The sequence below is a fragment of the Hippopotamus amphibius genome, chromosome X (genome assembly GCF_030028045.1).
Source record: "Hippopotamus amphibius kiboko isolate mHipAmp2 chromosome X, mHipAmp2.hap2, whole genome shotgun sequence".
Taxonomy (NCBI): domain Eukaryota; kingdom Metazoa; phylum Chordata; class Mammalia; order Artiodactyla; family Hippopotamidae; genus Hippopotamus; species Hippopotamus amphibius.
Genome location: NC_080203.1, coordinates 90,881,519 through 90,902,787, shown reverse-complemented (window position 1 = coordinate 90,902,787; position 21,269 = coordinate 90,881,519). Strand labels below are relative to the sequence as shown.

General features: G+C 46.6%; 1 protein-coding gene across 11 annotated transcripts in view; it reads right to left on the bottom strand.

Moving 5' to 3' along the window:
- Positions 1–1,856: 1,856 nt before the first annotated feature.
- Positions 1,857–21,269, bottom strand: part of KDM5C (lysine demethylase 5C) — a 31,533-nt gene continuing 12,120 nt past the window's right edge. For 3 of the 11 annotated variants that reach the window (XM_057717858.1, XM_057717854.1, XM_057717855.1), the window contains 18 exons: positions 20,948–21,067; positions 20,663–20,821; positions 19,870–20,051; positions 19,610–19,772; positions 13,138–13,257; positions 12,844–13,038; positions 8,602–8,783; positions 8,388–8,512; positions 8,110–8,257; positions 7,382–7,487; positions 6,213–6,571; positions 5,467–5,605; positions 4,803–4,982; positions 4,505–4,642; positions 3,721–4,320; positions 3,372–3,441; positions 3,033–3,232; positions 1,857–2,924 (listed from right to left, as the gene is read on the bottom strand). In XM_057717858.1, coding sequence (XP_057573841.1) covers positions 2,559–2,924; positions 3,033–3,232; positions 3,372–3,441; positions 3,721–4,320; positions 4,505–4,642; positions 4,803–4,982; positions 5,467–5,605; positions 6,213–6,571; positions 7,382–7,487; positions 8,110–8,257; positions 8,388–8,512; positions 8,602–8,783; positions 12,844–13,038; positions 13,138–13,257; positions 19,610–19,772; positions 19,870–20,051; positions 20,663–20,821; positions 20,948–21,067 — 3,552 coding nt within the window. In that variant the 3' untranslated portion in view covers positions 1,857–2,558. Of the gene's footprint in view, positions 2,925–3,032; positions 3,233–3,362; positions 3,446–3,720; positions 4,321–4,504; positions 4,643–4,802; positions 4,983–5,466; positions 5,606–6,212; positions 6,572–7,381; positions 7,488–8,109; positions 8,258–8,387; positions 8,513–8,601; positions 8,784–12,843; positions 13,039–13,137; positions 13,258–19,609; positions 19,773–19,869; positions 20,052–20,662; positions 20,822–20,947; positions 21,068–21,269 lie in introns of all 11 variants that reach the window. The other 8 variants (XM_057717847.1, XM_057717849.1, XM_057717857.1 and 5 more) reach the window with 5 other exon arrangements.

Here is a 21,269-nt window from a genome sequence, read left to right as displayed (position 1 = left end):
CGAGGGATGGGGCAGGACAGTGCCAAGATGAGAAAGGCTGCCTGGAAACCAGTGAGCCCCTTACTCTGGAGGACCTTAGTCTGGGCCTAGTTCTTGAGCCTGGGAGCTGCTGCAGGTCATAGGCACCCCTTCCCTCCCGTCAGGCGTCTTGAGAAGGGGAAGAAGAGCAAAATGAACCCACTGAGCATTCAGATGAGAAAGGGCAGAGTGGCAATGTACCTGGGGCTCCTGGGCTAGGCATCAGGCAGGGCCTGGTCATTAGCCTTTAAGCCCTCTGTGCAGCACCTTGAGAGCAGAGCCAGGTATGATGGGAAGCTGGTAGGCTGGCTTAGTAGGGTTTCAGTGCTCATGCTTCCTCCTCTGTATCCTCCTAACACGGGCAGACTGAACTACAAAGTTGTTCTTAGCCTTTGGAGGAACAAGCATCCCTTTAAGAATCTGAAGCAATGTGGTTAGTCTTCGTGCCAGTAAAATAGATGCATGCAAACCCCCATAAAATCACATAAACAAACTCTGGTGATGGTCTCTGATTTTAGGGATCCTAGTCACCCTCGTTTTTAAAGACTTTGGGGCCCAGAAGGGTAAGAAAATCTGTGCAATATAAAGACACCATTAATAGTCTATATTTAAAACTGAACTTGCCTTGAAACCACAATGCAAAGAGCACAGTAACAAAGGATCACATATATGATTCCATTTATATAAAATGGCCAAAATAAGCAAATCCATATAGATTAGGTGGTAGCCTAGGAGTGTGTGATCAGGGAAGAGAGGTGATGCATAAGGGGTGTGGAGTTTCTTTTTGGAATGACAAAAATGTTCTAAAACCTTTTGCAGTGATGATTACACAACTAAAATATACTCAAAGCCACTGAATTGTATACTTTTAGTGAGTGATCTGTGTAGTATGTAAACTATATTACAATAAACCTTTTAAAAAGTGAACTAGGGGATTGTAAATGACCATACACCTAGCTTTAGTCCTCATTCACAGAGGCAGGAAGAACCCTGTAGGTAGAGAAAAACCAGGGAAGGGTCCCTGAAAGACCCAGCATACAGTGCGACAGGAAAGCAGTCCAGAATGAGATTATACAGCAGGGTGTTAGGGGCACCAACCCTCTGTGCAGTTGCAAATCTGCATATAACTTTACAGCCAGCCCTCCATATCATCCGCGGATTTGACCCACCGTAGAAAGTATATTACAGTAGTACATATTTATTGGAAAGAATCTTCATTTAAGTGGACCCACACAGTTCAAACCCGTTTTTTAAGTCAACTGTGTGTGTATCTTAAGGGCAATGAAGCATCATGGACAGTTTTAAGCAGGATAGAAAAATCCCTCTGAATCACTGAAATGTACATTTAAAACAGGTAAATTTTATGGTGCGTAAATTATACCTCAAAGCCAAAAAAAGAAAAAAATTCCTCTTGGGGCTTGAAGAGGATAGACTGGAGGGCATAAGTTGGAGGAGACTGTGGCAGGAGTTTAGTGAGAAGTGCCAGGGCCTATCTGTTGGGAGATGGGGAAAGCTGGCTCGGGGGTGGAGTGGAGGGAGACTTGGGATGTCTTGCCTATGGTTAAGAAGAACCTGGTAGAACTTGGTTTCAGAACCCACAGCTTCCTGGCTTCAGCCTTTGTGCTCCCACCAGCACTGCAACTCCTCCACTGACAGGTGATGGAGACACTGTTCTCCCCCTCCAAAGAGAAATGCACTTCAGAAACATGTTTCCAAAAAATGTTGCTAAGGGTTTTATTTCTAACAAGAGGAAAATAATAAAATAAAATTAAAATAGGCTTCAGTTGGAACCAAGTTTCTTGTTTTGCTTTTTTTTTTTTTTCTTTTGAACAAAGTAATTACACACCAACAATCTTCTTTTATTACAACATGAACCCAGGAGGAGGAAAGGAGACAGGGCAGGACATGGAGGGAAGGTCAAGGTGGTAGTGAGGACAAGCACCAAAAGCTTTCTTCAGATCGCAGGGAGCCCTGCTCAGCTCCCCAACCATACCCATTTAAAATAAAACTGTGAGCACAGCTATGTGAAGTTTCCTCCTCCTGGGTGGAACAGTCAGGGGAAGGGAGGAGAAGGGAGGAGGCGGCAAAGGGGGGAGGGAGGCAGAAGAAGGGGAGGAGGAGTGAGAGGGGGAGGTGAGGTTAGTGTAGCATGGCCTGGCCAGGGCCACAACTGGGGAGAGAAGGGAGAGGAGATTCCCCCAGTTTGCATATGCACTGGCCGTGTCTCTGGAATGGTGCTGGCCCAGCCCCAGCCACCCCCCTGCCCACCTGCCCATCCGTCCATCTGCCTCAGGTGTCTGGGAATGCTGGTTAGAGGCTACCAGGGAGGGGGACTCCAGGGGCCGGCCCCCAGGAGCTGAGGTCTGAACAATACCTTGGAGTCAGAATATAAAAGTCAAGGGACTCAGGGGTGGGCCGGGGTGGGGGGAGTTACCATCCCCCCTACTCTCCCACCTCCCAAGAAGCAGGCTTGATGGTCAGAAAGAGGATCCTTGAGGCCAAGGGGTCTCTGTTGGGGTCTGTGCTAGGCTCAGCCACTGTCACAACTGTTGCTGAGGCGGCTGCTGTGGGCAGGGCACGTGCACCCGGGGAGTCAAAGTGGAGAAAGGGGCCAAGGAGCCTGAACTGGCCCCTAGCGCCTGCTCCAAGCCATTCTGGTTCTCCTGGGTGCTGGGGCTGTCAGTGGTGGGCAGGGGTGGGGGCGGGCCCTCACCCCCAGTCTCCTCCTCCAGCTCCTCCTCCTCCGGGGCCTCCTCGGCCTCTGGCCCTGAGCTCCGTACCCTCTTTGGCTCTAGCTCCTCTCGGGCTGGGTCATCGCCCTCCCCACCCCGATCCACCTTCCGCCGCCGCCGCCTCTCCAGCGCCCGGCCCCGCGCTCGGCTCCCATGGCGCTCTGCCTTCTCCAGCTGTGATCACCGACAGGCAAAAAGAGGTGCGGGACAGTGGTCAGGCCTGGGCTCAGTGCCTGCTTGGCCTGACCTCCCAGCCCTGCCCATGATCCCTCCTCTCCTCACCTCCAGAAGTGTGCGGATCCGCTCTAGGTCTGGAGGCTTCCCAGCCTGTAGCAGCTGCCAGATGCTGTGGTTCTCATCCAGGGTCACCTCAAGCAGATCCCCCTCCAACATGAGCTCCTCCAGGGGGACCCGGGTTGCCTCAGGGAGCTCCAACACAGGGCCAGTCAACTGTGGCAACAGCGAGGACAGCAGCTCCAGGTCTGGGGGGGTTACAGGGACAGGCTGGGTTAGAGGCTACTCTGGTCATACCTCCCCACCATGACAAAGCCGAGGACCACATGGATCACTCTGGTGAGATCCAATAAGCAGCCTACCCACACCTAGACCTACCTCTCTTACCTGAGCCCTCCCCCGGGGCTACCTTCTCAGGACTGGTCACACTGTCTCCGTTCTCCAGCAACCCCTGCACCTGCCAAAGAGAGCAAGAACAGGTAGTGGTAACTGAAGAATCAGGCCCTACTGCTCCCCCCCAACCTCAGACTTGGGACCCTCCACCTCCTGGAGGAGGGCAGACACAGGCTGCTGGCATGGAGCATTGCAAGGATCTGGAGAGGAGGCAGAACAGGGCAGGGAGGCCAGGCCAAAGGAGACCAGAAGTCAGAGAGCAGGGACAGGGCTGGAGCCTAAGTAAGGGCGAGGGCTAGGAGATAGGAATTTGAGGGCAAAAGAGCTGGGCTGCGCAGCTCACCTTAGGCATATCCTTGCCACTGCCTTCTCTGAGAGGGTCAGAGGCAGGGGCTGAAGGGTAGGTAGGGGGCTCCTCGGGCCTGGGTTCAGCCTGCAGCCGCTGGCGAAGCTCGGCCAGCCGTCCCAACAGAGCAGTCACATCCTCAGAGGCCAGAGCCTGCCTGGCACGGCCTTGCCAGCTGATGGCCCTCTCTGTGAGGCACTGCAGGGCCTCACCCTCAGGCAGCCGCACAGGCAGTCTCTGCAGTGCTACCAGCAGTGCCAGGATGGTCTCCAGGCGCGGGCGCCGTGAGCGCATGCACAGCGGACACAAGAATTTGGTGTCCCACTCCCACCAGGCCAGCAGTGGGGATGAGGTGGGACTGGGCCTTGGGGAACTGAGGAGGCGGGGTACCGACACACATCGCCCATGGAACCAGTCCTGACACAGGTCACACTGCAGAGCTCCCACCCCGGCTGGCACCTGCCCACACACACAGATGGAGGTTGCAGAGGAAGCTGTGGTCGATGATGCCAGTGGACTGGGCTTGGCGGAGTTGGTGCGACGCAGCTGCAGAATTCCCTCCTTCTCCTTCTGTTCCCCCTCCTTGAAGGCCACGATCTGCCGTGCCCAGGACAGGGGAGGAGAGGTCAGCACCCCAACCCTCCTTTCTCTGGCACCATGAACACCCCACTCCCAAACCAGGAGAACTGAGGCCCAGGGAGCAAGCGGTCTGCCCATGGTCACCTGGCTCAGACACTATCATCACCAGGCTCTTCTCCCCATCTGAGCCCAAGCTCCTTACCACAGAGCCTGGGTCCCTGAGGTCCTGCGCCGATAGCCCCAGCAGCTCTGTGTCAGATTTGTACAACCCCAGCTCCTTCTCCATCCACCGGCTGCGCTTGGTGCTGTCTGAGCCGGCGTCTGCACACGGGCAGAGCACCTGAGGCAGGCAGACAAGGGAGGAATGTCCAGGCTTCCCCTCCCTCCCACCCCCTCCCTCTCCTGCCCAGCACCCCCAAACCCCATGTTCTCATAGGAGCTGTCCCACAACAGCTGGGCCAGAGGCAGGAGAGGCTATGGGTCAGGGTCCCAGGCCTCACCTCCAGCAGAGTGTAGCAAGAATTCTTCTTGAGAAAGGTCTTGGAGGCCTTCTCCCTCCAGGAGTGTGCCGTCAGTACCTGCAGCTCTAGTTGTCTCAGCTCCTCCAGCCCCACAGGAAGGTCCCGGCCAACAGCCACCAGGCCCTCCAAGTCATCCAGGCAGGGGTAGTGATCACCATTCTGGGAGAGGGGCAAGAGAAAGCTCAGTTCAACTTGCCAAGCATCTATTGATGCTACTCTGTGCCCGGCCCTGAGCTGGGAAGATAGAGTGGACTCACAGTCTTGAAGCAGAAAAAACAGGGATCATCCTAAGGAAGGCACGCCCACCTGGCTTTCTCCTACAACTCCTACATCCACTGGCTCAGCCTCTGGATATCCAATCAGTTCCCAGGACCACCAGACTAGTTATTTTGTTGTGGTTTGCCTCTTCTATCCTCCCTGCCCCCACCATTCTCAACCTAACCAGCATCCTATCTTCCCTCAGGCCAGCCTCACAACTCTTCTTCACACTGCTCACCAAGCACGTTTTACCTCCTCACAATGTGCTGTGCCCCCTTCCTCTCTCTAGCCAACCCAACTCAACCCAGCACAAAGCAACATATGCCATCTCTCCCAGCTGGACTGAAGGTCTGGCGTGAAGGGTGGGGGGCAACAGGGTCCTCACTTGGATCTCGTCCACATCAGCAATCCAGGCCCGGGCCTTAGCAAGAGCCTCCTTGAGAGCCTGAATGTTGGGCAGGTGAACAGGGATGTTTTCTGCCTCATGAATTATGGCCTCAAGCGTGGCTGGTGGATGCTTCTGCCTAAAGGTAGGGAAAGAAGAGGCCTCAGTCTGGGGTGGTCTGCCTGACCAGAAGCCCAGCCTGACTTCCAGATATAGCGATCTGAGCCCCTGGGGCTGCCACTTGGACCTACTTGCTTGTATTCTGCCTACAGGTGGCTGTCAGTCCCTGCTTGCTCCAGACTGCACGCACCCAACTTCTGCCATACCTCCATGCCTCTGCTTGTCCACCAGTCTGTCAGCCTGCTGGCAGTGCCTACACACACAACCTGCAGTATTAATCTGGTGCTGCAGTTTGTCAGACTGTCCCACGTGTGGTGTCTATCGACACCTGTCCATCTGCCTGTTCGTACTTGTGCTCCTCAGTGTGTGCACATGTCAAGCCTGTGGAGCTAGTCCTCTATATAGCTCTGTATCTGTCCATCTCTGCTTCTCCATAAGACTATCTCTGCCTCTATGTGTAATGTGGACTTGAAAAAAAAAAAAGATAGGAAACAAAAAAGCTGAGGATAGTCAATACACCAACAAAGGAGTCTGGTGCCCAAGGCTGCCTATGGGAATCATCTTTAGCGTCTCTGCTAAACTTTGAAGGTTGCAGTAGAGCAGGGAGGGGAAGAAGCTGGGCCTACCTGGCCTCCAGGCAGAGATGGGCCTTCTCCTCCCAGCGTTCAGCAATAGTCAGTAGCTCCTGCAGTTCAGCTTGGGCCTTGTCCACAGCAGGGCTAGGGGCTACGCTGGCACCCGCGACCAACAGTCCCCGCATGACAGCCAGGGTGCCCCTTCGGGCTGAGGGGGCCAGCGTGCGTTTCACCTCATCCAGCCAACGCGCCTGTTCCACCTGCCGCTGGAGCTGCTGGGCCTCGGGTACCTCCACCCCCAGCTGCCGCCCTCTCTCCAGCAGGGACTGTAGGAGTCCTGGACTGGAGGGCAATGAGTCCAGGGCCTCACGGGCCTCAGCTTGATAGGCTTCCACCTGTTCCAGAATACCCTACCAAGACACACATGAAGAACAAACTCCTCAGCAGGGCCCACGTAGAGGTCCCACCACCACATACCCCTGCCCTACCTACCTTCTTACCCTCCAGTATTTGGGAGGAGAATCCAGCATGGGCTGGGCTCTCTTCCTTCACCAGGCCCTAAGCAGTGGTTCCTAACACTCACTGACCACCAGAATACCCTGGGGCATTTGTTAAAATGCAGATCTCTGGGTTCACTCCTTGAGATTCTTTTTTTTTTTTTCCTGGGTTTAACTTTTAATTTTAAAAACAACAAAAGCAGAAACCAAAAGCCTCCTAGGTTGGAAGTCACTCCTTGAGATTCTTAATAGGGACTGGGCAGGAGTCTGTGCTTTATTTAAGTCCCCAGAGAATTCTGATATATAACATCAGGAGATCCTCTGCCCTAAAAATGCTCTGCTATGCTTGGCCTCACAATCTCTACATTCACACTGGTGCCTACTGCCCTCTCCATCCCACTTTTCTACCTTCCTGAACTTGACTCAGCTTTCCAGGCCCACAAATACCCTTGTTACTTCCTTTCTCTTCTTCTTCTACCTCCACCAGGAATCTTTCCCTTGACTATGCAACCTGTATTTGTACCCTTGCCACCTGCCCCTCAACTCCCATTTCTAAGAGGCAGTTTGCTAAACCCTTTGCCTCCTACCTCCCGTTATCCTCACACATGCATCCTGTCTTGCCCAAATACTTGCCACTTTTGAAAGAAGCCAAGAGTGGCCTGTTGCTCAGGTCTCCCAACCCCCCCAATCCCTCAGCAGCACTCCAAGTCCACCCCTCCTCACCTTGACATCCCCAATCTGGTGCATGGCACAAGGCAGGTTGTTCATCTGGTCCAGAAAGGCCCGGAGCTCAGCCAAGGTCATCTGTAGACCAGCCACCCTGTGGGGGCTATAGAGTTTCATATGTAGGGTTTCAAGTTCAAACCCAGTCCCCTCCCTCCATCTCTGCTAAGGCCCAACAGCTTTCCTCATACCTGCCCACCCTGACCTCTCATACTTCACAGTTCCCCGCAAATGCCCAGGTTAAAGGGAGGGTTTTAAGATATATGCATGCTCATATGATGAGGAGAAAGAATTAGAAGAGAGGAATATAGGATATATTTGGTGGGGGGAGCTTAGAAATTGATGGTAACAGAAACTGGACAATTTAAATCCATCTGCTACAGTGACCTCTGTGATCAGGTTTATGCTTCTGTGTCCTTTTCTTGTCCCTAAACCTCCCATAACTCCTCCCTACTCACAAAATCCCTCAGCCTGTCTGAAATCAGTACCTTCAGGTACTGATAAAAAGAAACATTCGTAGCTTTCTCAGCACTGAGGCACTCCCCTCCATTCTAGTTGTCTGGCCTCCTTGCCCTCCCCAACACCTCCAACTGCAGTGCTTTTCAGCTTCCTGCTGATGTCATCTGCCTAACAGTACTCAGAGTCCACCCCTCCCCTGGCCATAGTCCTTTTCCTAGATACTGGCTCCTCAATAGGCTATCTGAGCCCAATGCCTCACGCTGCCATACCCAGCTTCCTGGCCGCTGACCAGCCCCAGAGCCCGGGACACGCAAGCCTCAGCCTCGCTCAGGCAGTTCTTTAGTCGCTGCAGCAGCTCACTGTTAGGAAACCTCCGCTCACGGGCCTCAGACTCTAGTGCCCTCAGCTCTTCAAGGCCTGGAGAGAGAATGACAGCAGCAAGGAGTAGGCAGTATTAAGTAAAGGCAGAGGAAGGGGGTGGGGAGGTACAGAAAAAAAGGGAATAGAACTTGCCTGTGGAGTCCCTCCGTTCCCCCCCATCACTCACTGCGCTTCCGCCCATCCTCCACCTCGAGGGCCACTCGCACTTTGTTGGCCCAGGTGTCAAAGGACTCAGCCCGGACCTTCAGCTTATGGAGCATAGCAGGGAGCTCATCTAAGGTGTACCGATACCTGGAGGGAGAGGTCAGGGAAAAGCACATCTGGCCCAGTTCTGCATCCCCCTCCTCAGCCCACTTCCTCTAGGTAGGCCCCCCGCTCACCGCAGGTACTGCCGGCTACTGGAGCACTTGCAGAGGTCATTGATGTGAGAAAGGCAGACAAGGCCGTCTGGGCAGTCATAGCAGGCTAGGGCTGATAGAAAGCACGTGGTCTTGCACTTGATGCATTGGCGCTCATCATCCGGGAGCAGCTCAAAAGCCTCTCGCTCAGCTTCCGTGATGCCCTGGGGGTGTTCAATATATAGAACCAGAACAGGGCTGCAGAATCCCCTAACTCAGCCACCACTGAGCCCCAAGTTAGACTCAAATTTGTGCTAAGAGCTATGGGGGAGACAAAACTCCACAGAGCACACTGCCTGTGTGAAGTCCAGACTCTCAAAGCTGGGGGATTCATAAGAAGCAGGGTAAGATCAATGTGGACTGAGAGGAAGAAATATTAGGTAAGATTCAGATCAGCAGAAAGGGCCTTCGGGGTGAAAGAAGGTTAGGAAAGCGGCAGACCAAGGCACCAGAGAGATGGTAATATGTGGAAGTGGCCAAGAGAAGTGCCATGTACTGGGGAATTATGCTAGCTTCCAGGCACTCAGTGCCCACTGTGTTCCAGGCACTGTGCTGGCTGCTTTAGCAGCACACTGCACACACATCTATAACTTAGAGAAATAAACTCTATGTGCTTGTGTCCAGCGTTTAGAGATACAATATCCCCGCCCCCCCCCCCCACCCGCCCAAACATGGCCTCCAAACCTAAGCCAATGACTATCTGTTGATTAGATGAAGAAAGAGCAATCCAATTCCAAACATGGAGGGAAAGCCAGCTATCTTGGAGTAACTGAAAGACAATACCATGCTATACATAATGAGCAATTTAGGGGATTTTAGAGGGAAATTTTGAATCTAATGTTTTTGTCTTCTATACAGACCTAACTTCTGCATAAGTCCATTGCACATTACAAATCCCATTCTGCCACAAATGCACTTTGCACATTACAAATCCTGCTTGTAAGATATGAATCCACTGCACATTACAAATCTAGCTGCATTGATATTGAATAAATTATTTAAACCTCTCTGGGTTTCAATTTCCCTATCTTGTAAAATGGAGATGACAGTACTATCCCCAGTGGGTTGTTATGAGGATTAACAAAGGTAAAGTGACCAAGGACTTAAAAAAGTATCTTAGGACCTAGAATAATGGAACTATAAAAGGCCCTGAATAGCCAAAGTAATCTTGAGAAAGAAAAACAAAGCTGGAGGTATCAAGTTTCCTGATTTCAAACTATATTACAAAGCTACAGTAACCAAAACAGTATGGTAATGGCATAAAAACAAACACACAGACCAATGAAACAGAATTAAGCCCCAAAACAAACTCTTGTATACACAGTTAACTAATATTTGACACGGGAGCCAAGAATACTCAATAGGGAAAGGATAGTCTCTTCAATAAATGGTGCTGGGAAAACTGGATAATCACATGCAGAAGAATTGAAACTGGACCTTTATTTTACATCACTCACAAAAATTAACTTGAAATGGATTAAAGACTTAAACATAAGACCTGAAACCGTAAAACTCCTAGAAGAAAATATAGGGAAAATGCTCCTGGACATTGGTCTTGGCAATGATTTCTTGTACATGATACCTAAAAAGCACAAGCAACAAAAGCAAAAATAAATAAGGGGCACTACATCAAACTAAAAAGCACCTGCACAGCAAAAGAAACCATCAACAAAATGAAAAGGCAAGCCATGGAATGGGAGAAAATATCTGCAAACCATCTATCTGATAAAGGGTTAATATCCAAAATATATAAAGGACTCATACAACTCAACAGCAAAAACCCAACCAACCCGAATAAAAACTGGGCAGAGGATCTGAATAGACGGTTTTCCAAAGAGGACATACAAATGGCCAATAGGTACATGAAAAAGATGTGCAACATCACTAATCATCAGGGAAATGCAAATCAAAACCATAATATCACCTCACACCTGTCAAAATGACTTATCAAAAAGACAAGAGATAAGTGTTAGAGAGAATGTGGAGACAAAGGAACCTTTGTGCACTGTGGTGGGAATGCAAATTGGTGCAGCTACTTTGGAAAACAGTATGAAGGTTCCTCAAAAAATTAAAAACAGAACTACCATATGATCCAGCAATCCCTCTTCTGAGTATGTATCCAAAGGAAAGGAGAAACTATGATCTCTATGATCTCAAAGAGATATCCGCACTCCCGTGTTCACTGCAGCATTATTCACAATAGCCAAAATATGGAAATAACCTAAAAGTTCATCAATGGATGAATGGATAAAGAAGATGTGGGGGTGTGTGTGTGTGTGTGTGTGTGTGTGTGTGTGTGTATACACATATATAAAATGGAATATCACTCAGCCATAGACAAAAATCATGCCATTTGTGACAACATGGATGGACCCTGAGGGCATTATACTAAGTCAAACAAATCAGACATAAAAGACAAATATTCTAGGATATCACTTATATATGGAATCTAAAAAAGCCAAACTCATAGAAACAGAGTAGTGGGAGTCCCCTGATGGCCTAGTGGTTAGGATTCTGGGCTTTCACTGCCGTGGCCTAGGTTCAATCCCTGGTCAGTGAACTGAGATCCTGCAAGCCAGCTTGCAGCGCAGCCAAAAAAAGAAAAAAGAAAAAAAGAGTAGAATGGCGGTGTCCAAGGGCTAGGGAGGTATAGAAAATAGGGAGATTCTGGTCAAGGGATACAAACTTCCAGTTGGACGATAAATAAGTTTGGGGGATCTAATGTACAACATGATGACTATAGGAGGGGAAAAAAGACTAGGAGCTTAACAAATATTTACTGATATTAGCTCTGATTTTCAGATAAGAATACCTATGTCACAGGCCTATCTCATTTTACTAAGGAGGAAACTAAGTCTCAGAGAGAGTAACTTGCCCAAAGTGAGACTCTGACTGCAGCCTATTGTGATTCTCAAGCTAGAGAATGCTGCTCTAAGGATGAAGCCCCTAGGTATTCTTGGATCATCGACGCCTTTGAGAACTGGATGCAAGCTATGAGCCCTCTCCCCAGAAAAGGACTCACACACACACACACACAATTATTTACAGAATTTCGAAACGGCGGGGGGGCGTTGTCCAGAACCCTTCTCTTAGGTAAGGACCAAGTGTAGAGAATTCTGTTAGGATGGTAACATCTACTCTTCCCACATTGCTTTGGCTCCTTCTGTAGTCTAGCACAGCCCCAGGGTCATTCAATAACAACACTGAACAGAGAGAGAAAATGATGCCTAGAAAAGCCCAGGGGCTCACCAACTAATACCACAGACTGATAGGCCCCAGACTTCCAACACTTACCATAGCTGCAATTCTCCTTACAGCCCAAGCTCATGGGAAAGTTATAAATGAGCTTTAAAATAAGAAAGTGTTACCCTAAATTTTCTTATTTTAAAAAAAGAGATCCAGCAAGGGATTCCTCAGGACCAGCATTCCTTTGTAATCCTATGGGGGACTCTCACTAAATCAGTTCCCTAACTGTGCAAGTTTGGAGCTTTAAGAAGGCAGCTGAACTACAGGAACAGTGGTCCCACGCATCTACAAACAAAACTGACATGTTATGAGAAAACTATTAAAAGAAGACCTCCTACTACTCGGTAATATTAACCTAGTTTGACCTACTGAACCGTATGAATGTAATAAAATGGCATTTCTTATATTTCAATCATTTTCTTCATGTACTAATATTACCAATAACAGCAGTTGCTACACTGCAAGTGCAGTAATAGATGCTTTGACATAAATCACCATACTCAAGCTTTACAACCACCTCGCAAGTTAGGTATTTATTCCCATTTTACAGAGTGGGAAAGTGAGACTATGACAGGTTAAGTAACTTGAAAAGGTTATCCAGCTTACCAGCAAGTGGGGGTTTCATATGTTGGTTGGTCTTGTTGGGTTATTTAAATAATGATGAATAGCAGCAATAACAGCACCTACTATGGGTCGCTTAATTAACAAACATCTAAAATCCACTCAACTATCCCAAAAGGTAAGCACTATTATATAATCCCCGTTTTTTTTAGATGGGGATACTGATGCTCAGTGAAGTATATTAACTTGCTGACGGTTATTAGTAAATGGTAGAGAATGGAATTGTAGTTTCCAATCCAGATGTGTCTAGTTCTTTTCACTATTCCCTAAGAGTAGAGGCTACATCTTCTACTTCTTTCTCCCCCCACCTCTGCCAGACTAGTGTACCCAATCCAGGGCACTCTCCCCACCACCCACCTTCTCTAGTAGGGCCTTTCGTAGACGCCGCTCCTCCTGCACCATGATGAACATCTCCTTATGCACAGCGGCTGCCAGGTTCAGGTCCAGCTTCTCTGGACAGGCAGCCATCTTGCAGATAAGCTCCTCATGGGAGAAGACACAATATCTTCGGAGCCGGCGGTAGTGCTCAATGCACTGGCGCCCAGCCGGCAACTGTAGACAGGTTCAAGGTTGAGTACGGCCAAGTCTGGAGGCGATGGTGCCTCAGCTTCCCTACAACCTCCCTGCCATCCCATCACGCTCCAGACTCACCCAGTCAGCAGTGCAAAAGTTGACAGCCTCAGCAAAATTGTAGCCTTGGTTAAAGCCACTGTGGTAAGCACGAGGGAAGGTAATGACAAATTCTCCTGCACACTGGTTTGTGCGTACAACCTGGGGAAGAAAAGCCAAGGTCATTGAGACAGAGGTTTTCCACAGTCTGCAGAAACCTGATCTAAGTGCAGGGTCCTTAAGGAGACGAAGAAAGTCTCAGGGAACACAGTCTGACAACAGATTCCCAGACCCTCCAACTCCGAAAGAAAGGACCATTGGTCTCTGCTCTCAAGGTTTTGATTTGTGATGACAGGAAAATTTGAATCGAAAGAAGGAAATGTACATACCAAAATATTTCAATTTACCAAAATATTTCAATTTCTCTAATAATTTTTATTAAAATTCAAAATATCACTTTTCATTAAGCTGGCCATGTCTTTTTCATTAATAATTTTATAAATAAATAAATTTATTCGTTTTTTTATTGGCTGCATTGGGTCTTCGTTGGCTGTGCACAGGCTTTCTCTAGTTGTGGCGAGTGGGGGCTATTCTTCGTTGTGGTGCTCGGGCTTCTCATTGCAGTGGCTTCTCTTGTTGCAGAGCACGGGCTCTAGGCATGTGGACTTCAGTAGTTGTGGCACAAGGGCTCAGCAGTTGTGGCTCATGGGCTCTGGAGCGCAGGCTCAGCAGTTGTGGTGTACAGGCTTAGTTGCTCCGTGGCACGTGGGGTCTTCCCAAACCAAGGTTCGAACCCATGTCCCCTGCATTGGCAGGCGGACTCTTAACCACTGCGCCACCAGGGAAGCCCCATTAATAATTTTTGTTACCAGTCATGTAAGCAGTTTCATGAGCCAAGTGGTTCTACAAGATCTGTTATAAAATCAGCAGGCCCTGCCATTGTCCATTCCCCAGAGCCATTCATTTTCACCTCTTCTGACTATTTTGGTATTCATCCAAATAACATGCCTCTAGACTAGATTAAAAATAGCCTCCTATTTCTCAATTTGCTTAGTTTTCTATGCATGTATTTAATCCTAACCTTTTGGACAAGTGTCCAATTCTCTTTTCTATCATTTTTCACCTAAGCAGTCCCTCATGGTGCCTTATGATCTGTTTCAATTGGGATCAGCTGCCCTCCCTGGACTGTCACTCTCCCATGACAGATCTCCTGTCCTCCTAGATCCCATGTCTTCCACTTTCTTGGTTTGCTCCTCTGCTGTGCTTAAGCACATCGTCCAACAACTTCCTGAGAAATGGTGGGAAGAACTTTTTTAAAAAAATGTCTCTAATCTACTCTCACACTTAAAAATTTGATTGCACATCAAATTCTAAGTTGAAAATCATTTTGAAGGCACAGCTCAAGTCTTCTGGATTCCAATGTTGCTTTTGAAAAGTCTGAAGCCATTCTGATTCCTAATGCTTTGAATGAAACCTGTTTTCTCTCTCAGAAAGCTTGCAGTTTTCTGGTCCCATTGTTTGATATTCACCAGATATACCTTGGTGTGGCTCTAACCTCATTCATGTACTGGGTAGGCCCTTTTATTTTGGAAACTGTCTTTCAGTTCAGGGAAATTTTCTGGAACAATTTCTTAACAATTTGATCCTCTCAGTTTTCATTTATTCTCTTTTCAGAATTATCTGAATATTGAACCCCCAGAACAAATCCTCTAATTTTCTCTACCTTTTCCCATCTTTATCTTTCTAGTCTATTTTCTGGGAAATTTCCTTAACTGTTTCTAAGCTTTTTATTTTCTTTTTAAGTTTTCCACTTTTGTTATCATAATATTAATTTTCAAGAGCTCTTTTTTGTCTTAGTATGTTCTCTTAAAATAGCATCCTGTTCTCATTTTATGTTTGTAATATATGCTCATCTCTGAAGGTACTGATGAGGTTTCTTTTCTTTTTGAAGTTCACTTCTCCCTGCCTAGCCTGTTTGTCCAAGTTGCTTTTTTACAATTTGGTTCTAATTTGTTTATTCTAGAGTTTTCTCAGCTGTTTCTTAATCTGTGGCTGTCTACTTATAGTCAAGAGTAAGAAAGTAAAAGGCTGAATGGAAGTTCTGAGTACAGAGGTGAAGTTTTGTCAACTGTGAGCTTCACTGTAAGGTGAAGCCACTTAGTTTGGGAAGCTCTAGGTCTTTCCTTTTGGGCCAGTCAGGTTCCCCAGAGAAAACTTTCCCATTTTTTTTTTTTTTTTTTTTTTTTGCCTGAATGAAAAAGGTCTGGTTCTAGTGTTCTAACAGCCAAGTGGAAGAAGACAGCTGGGAACCTCAGCATTCAGTAGGTATACAATGAATCTTATTAGTTTCACTATACCTCCACTCTCAACTGTACCTAGAAGACATCAATCCAGAGATCTATTTCAGCCTCTTCAAAAGAAAATCTCAGTCTTTTGCTAGAGTGAGGGAGGGTCACATTTCCAGCTGCCTGGCATGGGTGGGGATCCCCACAGCTTCTTATATAAATATGAACCAATCATTATTTTTACCCCATTCATTTTTACTCCCGGAATGTCTGCTGCCACCAACTCCTGAACATTTGGGGCATACTGAGGTATAAATTAGATTGGTTCTCAGATGTTCCAATACTGGCCTAAGATTCAGTTTTCTTATTTATTTCCTAGTTTCAAGAATTTTGTTTATCATTGTCTCCTTTCTTGTTTTCCCCATCTCTGTGACTTTTTACATTAAAAAAAAATCACTTTGTGCCATTATACTGAAGTTTCAGTAAGGAATGGAAGTAGCCACGTGTATCTTTAATTAGCCATCTTTACCAAGAAGTCTTACAGAGTTTTTTAAGATGAACATTCAATGCTGATGAAGACACAGTGAAATAAGTACAGTGCTAGTATGGGGACCAATAACTTCTCTCTGGAAAGCAAAATTGTTAATACACGCCAAGAACCTAAAATGTTTATAGCCTTCAACCCAACAATTCCTCTGCTAGGATTCTAGACTAATGTGGAGAGAATCAGTATCCTAACAATTGAATCTCCACATTTATTCAGGTCATATGTCAGTTCCCACCGCCAATACATTTTCTTCTCAAGTTTATCCCTACTTAAAGGCAACATCAGTATTTATTGCTTGTACTATTGCACTGGCTCCCATTATCGACCACTAGAATTGTCATCCCCAATCAAAATGCAAATCTGATCATATAATGTCCCTGTTGAGAACCCCTCACTTGAATCCCCATGTCTACATGATAAAGCCACGGCCCTAACAGGCAAACTCTTACTATTCCTTCAAGTGTCACCACTTCTACAAATACTTTCCTGATCTCTGATGACCCAAGTCTGTTGTTCTTTTGTAGCACCTCTGTAATATTTTATTTCAGTTGTTTACTCACCTCTGTCATCTACTCAACTGCACATGACTAAAGACAGGGATTAGTTTATTTGCTTTCCGGGTGTTGACCAGAGGCCTTGCACACAGAGGAAGTTCTAGCAATATCTGCCAAATGATCTAGTCTCAGCCTTAATTTTATAGATGTGAAAACTGAGTCCTAGAGGAGCCTCAAGCAGCAGAGCCAGAATTAGAACCTAATGCTCCTGCACCCTCATTTTGGCTATCACTTTACTATTTCCTATGCAGCTTTTTAAAAAAAAACTCTCCTCACAATCTGCAGCTATTAAAAAATGACCCAAAAGTCCATCAACTGGTGAAAGGAAAAACAAAATGTAGTATATCCATACAGTGCAATACTATTCCACCACAAAAAGGAATGAAGTTCTGAAACAAGCTATAATATAGATGAACCTCAAAAACATTATGCTAAGTGAAAAGCCAGACACAAAAGACCACATAATATTTCATTTATATGAACTGTCTAGAAAAGACAAATTTTTAGAGTCAGCAGATTAGTGGTTGCCTGAGACTAGGGGTTGGAATGGAGAGTGACTGCAAAAGGGCACAAGGGATCCTTCTGGGGTGATGGAAATGTTCTAAAACTGGATTGTGGCGATGGTAGCACAACTCTGTAAATTCACTGAACTGTGTATTTAAAATGCGTGATTTTCACGGTATATAAATTATACTGCAATAAAGCTGTTTTTCAAAAAAGATAGTTATAAATAGTTCATGGTGAGGAAGCAAAAGTCATTCTAGACCAGCACTGTCCAACAGCAATATAATGCCACCCACATATGTACTTTTAAAATTCTCTAGTAGCCACATTATAAAGTAAAAAGAAACAGGTGAAATTAACTTCAATATATTTTATTTAACTTAATATATCCACAATATTATCACTTCAATGTGTAATTGGTACACAAAAGTATTAGTGAGATATTTCACATTCTCTTTTTCATACTACCTCTTGAAATTCAACATGTATTTTATACTTTCAGTACATTTCAGTTGGGACTAGCCACGTTTCAAGTGCTCAATAGCCACAGTGGCTAGTGGCTACCAAACTGGACAATGCCGTTCTAGATGATCAAACTTAACAAGAGATTATAAAATCCATTCACTCATTACTTGTTATGTCCAAACTTACATAAAAAAACAGATGGAAACGTAACAAAACGTGGAGGAAATAGAGATGACCTATTTCCATTTTTTGAAAAGGGGGGATTTTTTTTTATAATGAAAATACTTATACTATATACCTCTATCTATAAAAAGAAATAGCCTTCTCTCACCAAAGGGGAAGATTGGGGGAGGGGTGCAGCCAAAGACAGCTCTGAGGTAGCTCCAGCTGGCTAAATTGCAGTCTGCTAACATGTGAATATGAAAATCAGATGTCTTGGATTGAGGGCATACTGCCAAGTCCAAACAGCCTGGAGATACTGGAAACTACCTATAGGAGGGACAGGGCAGACAGAGGGTGGGGTGGTGAAGCAGCAGCTGGCCAGAGAAGCTGGGGAGCCATGAGCAGGAGAAATGCTGGGAGGTATAGCAAAAAAGTCTATGATAAAAGTTTTTTTAAAAAGAGGTAAGGATTGAATAGCTATATATATATAACATCTATATATATGAATATGAATCTTAGTGGTCTGAATCCTTAAGGAGAATCCTCTTCTACTCTTACAATTCTCCTTGACATTGTGGGAAAGGACTGATGCTGATGCTATGGGTTAGGAAGAAAGGAGTCTGAGGAAAGGTCAGACCCAACGTCTACTTGTGAAGAGCGTAACTTGAAGGGCTCTTGATCATTTCCACATCTTGAGCTCAGTAATTCTTAAATGGGGTGAGGTGGAGAGGGAAAAGGTACCCCCCACCTCCCCCTAGTGGAGGACGGTGACCTCAACTATTGTAGAATGCATTTCCTTTAATTCCCTAGATATCTCAAACCTTGGTTAAGTATCACTAAAATATAATAAAAAAAATGTTACTCATATTATATAGTATCGCAAAACAAGCTGAAGGCAAGAAATTCTGGTGAGAACCACTGACCTACTATACAGATGACCAGGGATTTCAAGGAGATATTAATTCGATATGTACTGACTTCCTACCATGTTCCATGCACTAGACTAAGTAGAAGGGTAGCCAAGGCTGGTGTTGTGGGGAGGGGATTGAAGGGAGTAGAGAGGAGTAGCAGCACAGAATGAATAAGACTCAAAGCAGAGGTGGAAGATGTACTCATTCCTGTTCCTACAGGACTGCTGATCGGGTTTTTTTAAGATCCACATCAGAAAACTGGCTGATGCTAATCAACGTTAGAAATTCCAGGAATACAAAGCCCCTTATAGGTAAGCCAGGATGTATACCCACGGTGGGAGAGAAGTCCACAGAGAAGGAGAATAGGACAAGCCATGGGTTCAGCTTTTTTTTTTTTTTTTAAATGCTGAAAGATACTGGCTTTTTTTTTTTTTTAAGGTTACCTCCCACCCCCCACCCCCACCCCAGCTTTACTGAAATATAGTTGACATATAACATGTTGGTGTACAAGATGTGGATTTGGTACACGTATGTACTGCAAACTAATTACCACCATAGAGCTTTGATCTGTTAAATAAGTAAACAGACCTACCCACTGCTCTGAAAAGGATTACAATATGGGAAGTACAGCAGAGACTGCTAGTTGTCCCCTTATATTCAATCTCTCTCTCTTCATAATAACATGACCTCCAATTTACAGCTAGTACATGACCACCCTTAATAAAAGTCAGACTTTCCAGTTTTCCTCGCAGCCTGATGTGGCCATGTGACTAAGCTGCGAACAGGACGTGAATGGAAATGTGTGCCTTTAAAAGTAAGGAGACTTATCTTGCCCAGTCCTTCTATTTCGCTCTTCCAGTGATGGAAGCCATCCCTAAGGTGTTGCCCCCAAACATCAGGCCCAGAGAGCTCACCATCACACTGTATCTCTAACCACTATTATTTCCGTCAAACCTATACCCGATTAAGACAGAATAGGAATGAGAAAGGGGCAGGGGTAGATTCCAGACAATGACCACCACCACCACCACCACAAAGGACATCACTAACTCATTCCTACTCTTTGCCCGTTTCCTGGGTACTCACCGGCACACCATGAGACATGAGGGTGTTGGGATTCATGAGGGTAACAAGTTGGTGCAGAAGGTCAGGCTGGCTATCAAAGAGCTCAGGTGTCAGCTTCTTCATCACCTCTTCCAAATGTTCTGCTGCAAGCGATGGTACCCCATACCAGGTCTTCGGCTCACCCCTGGCCAAGCAGAAAGGAGACATGTAGAGTAGGCACACCCATGGTACTGAAGGAGCCCACCTTGACTGCTTACCTGGTTCCCCAGAACCCCACTCACCAGTGGAGGTAGTTAATGGAGTAACTCCAGTGATCCTCAATATGCCAGCAAAAGGCTGAGAAGACCATGCCCACATAGAGCCAGGGCACCTTCATGCCAGAGATATCTGCATTGATGTGGCATAGTACGGACTGCTCCAACACCGGCATCACATTCAGGTTCCAACCACTCGTAGCATACTCCTGTCAGGTAAGGTATTTGTGGAAAAGGGATGAGGGTTTGCTAAGGAGCTGAGACCTTTAGCCCAGGGAACCTTAATTTTGAGGTCACAGACCTTTCTGAAACATCTAAGAAATATTATAGGTGTCCCTCCCCCTGCCCCCCTCAAATGCACACACACAAAATTTCAATTCACTTCACTTTACTTCAGTTTTAGGGAGGTTTATAGATGTGCCTACCCATCAAAATATCTGCAAGTTAAAAGCTCCTGCTCTGGACCAAAATGTATCCTTCCCTTGATATGGGCCTAGGGCCTCATTATTTCCTGCACTTACAAATCCTAGTCCCTGTGAATATTTCTTATGAATGAGCCAGGCACCCTGCCAGGTATTTCATATACCTTCTCATACTATTTCCATTCTACAGACAAAAAAATAGCCAATCTCATGGCTGGAGATGCCGTGTCAGATACTAGGCTGTGTTCTTTAAACACACATCATCCCATCTAAATCTCACAGCAACCACATAAGGCAGGCATAATAGTCCCCACCCTATAGAGATACTGAGTCTTTCAGATACTAAATGACTTGCCTAAATCACACACCTGACATATAACCATGAATCATCTACTCACCTCCTCCTCAGGGGTTAGGTGCCGCTTACTGTCACTGACAGGGAAACCGCTACCAAATTCTTTGGAATGGATGTCAGCCCCATACTCAACAGTCACATCTTCCTCAATACTATTCACCAGCCGCCAGAATTCCTTCTCCACAAGTTCTGTGGGCACCATCTAAGGAACATGGGTAACAAATTACCGTCGCCCATCATATCCTGGCCCCACTGACCCAGGAGAGCTACAGACCATCAGGCACCTATGACCCTAGCCCTGACACTACCCCAGCCCTCCATCACCTACGTGTACGGGCATGTTGAAGTAATCGGCTTTAAAGGAGTCAGCCATCTCGCCAAAGCTCTGCAGAGTGTATTCCCGGGTAGCCTGCTCAAAGCCAAAGGCTTCAGGGGGGCGCTTACACTCCTGAAACCCAAAGGAGAACATGTCACCAAGGCAGAGGCAAAGAGGTGGAGAATCCTCAAAAGCGGAGCTGGAATATGGGGTAGGAGCCAGAAGGGAGAACAGCCCTAGGTCTGTACTGAAGGCCCCTGTGGCAGGTCTCATGTCATAGCTCCACCTTCTTTTCCTAGCACTTGAGCGCAGTTAGTCTCTTCATTCCCCACAT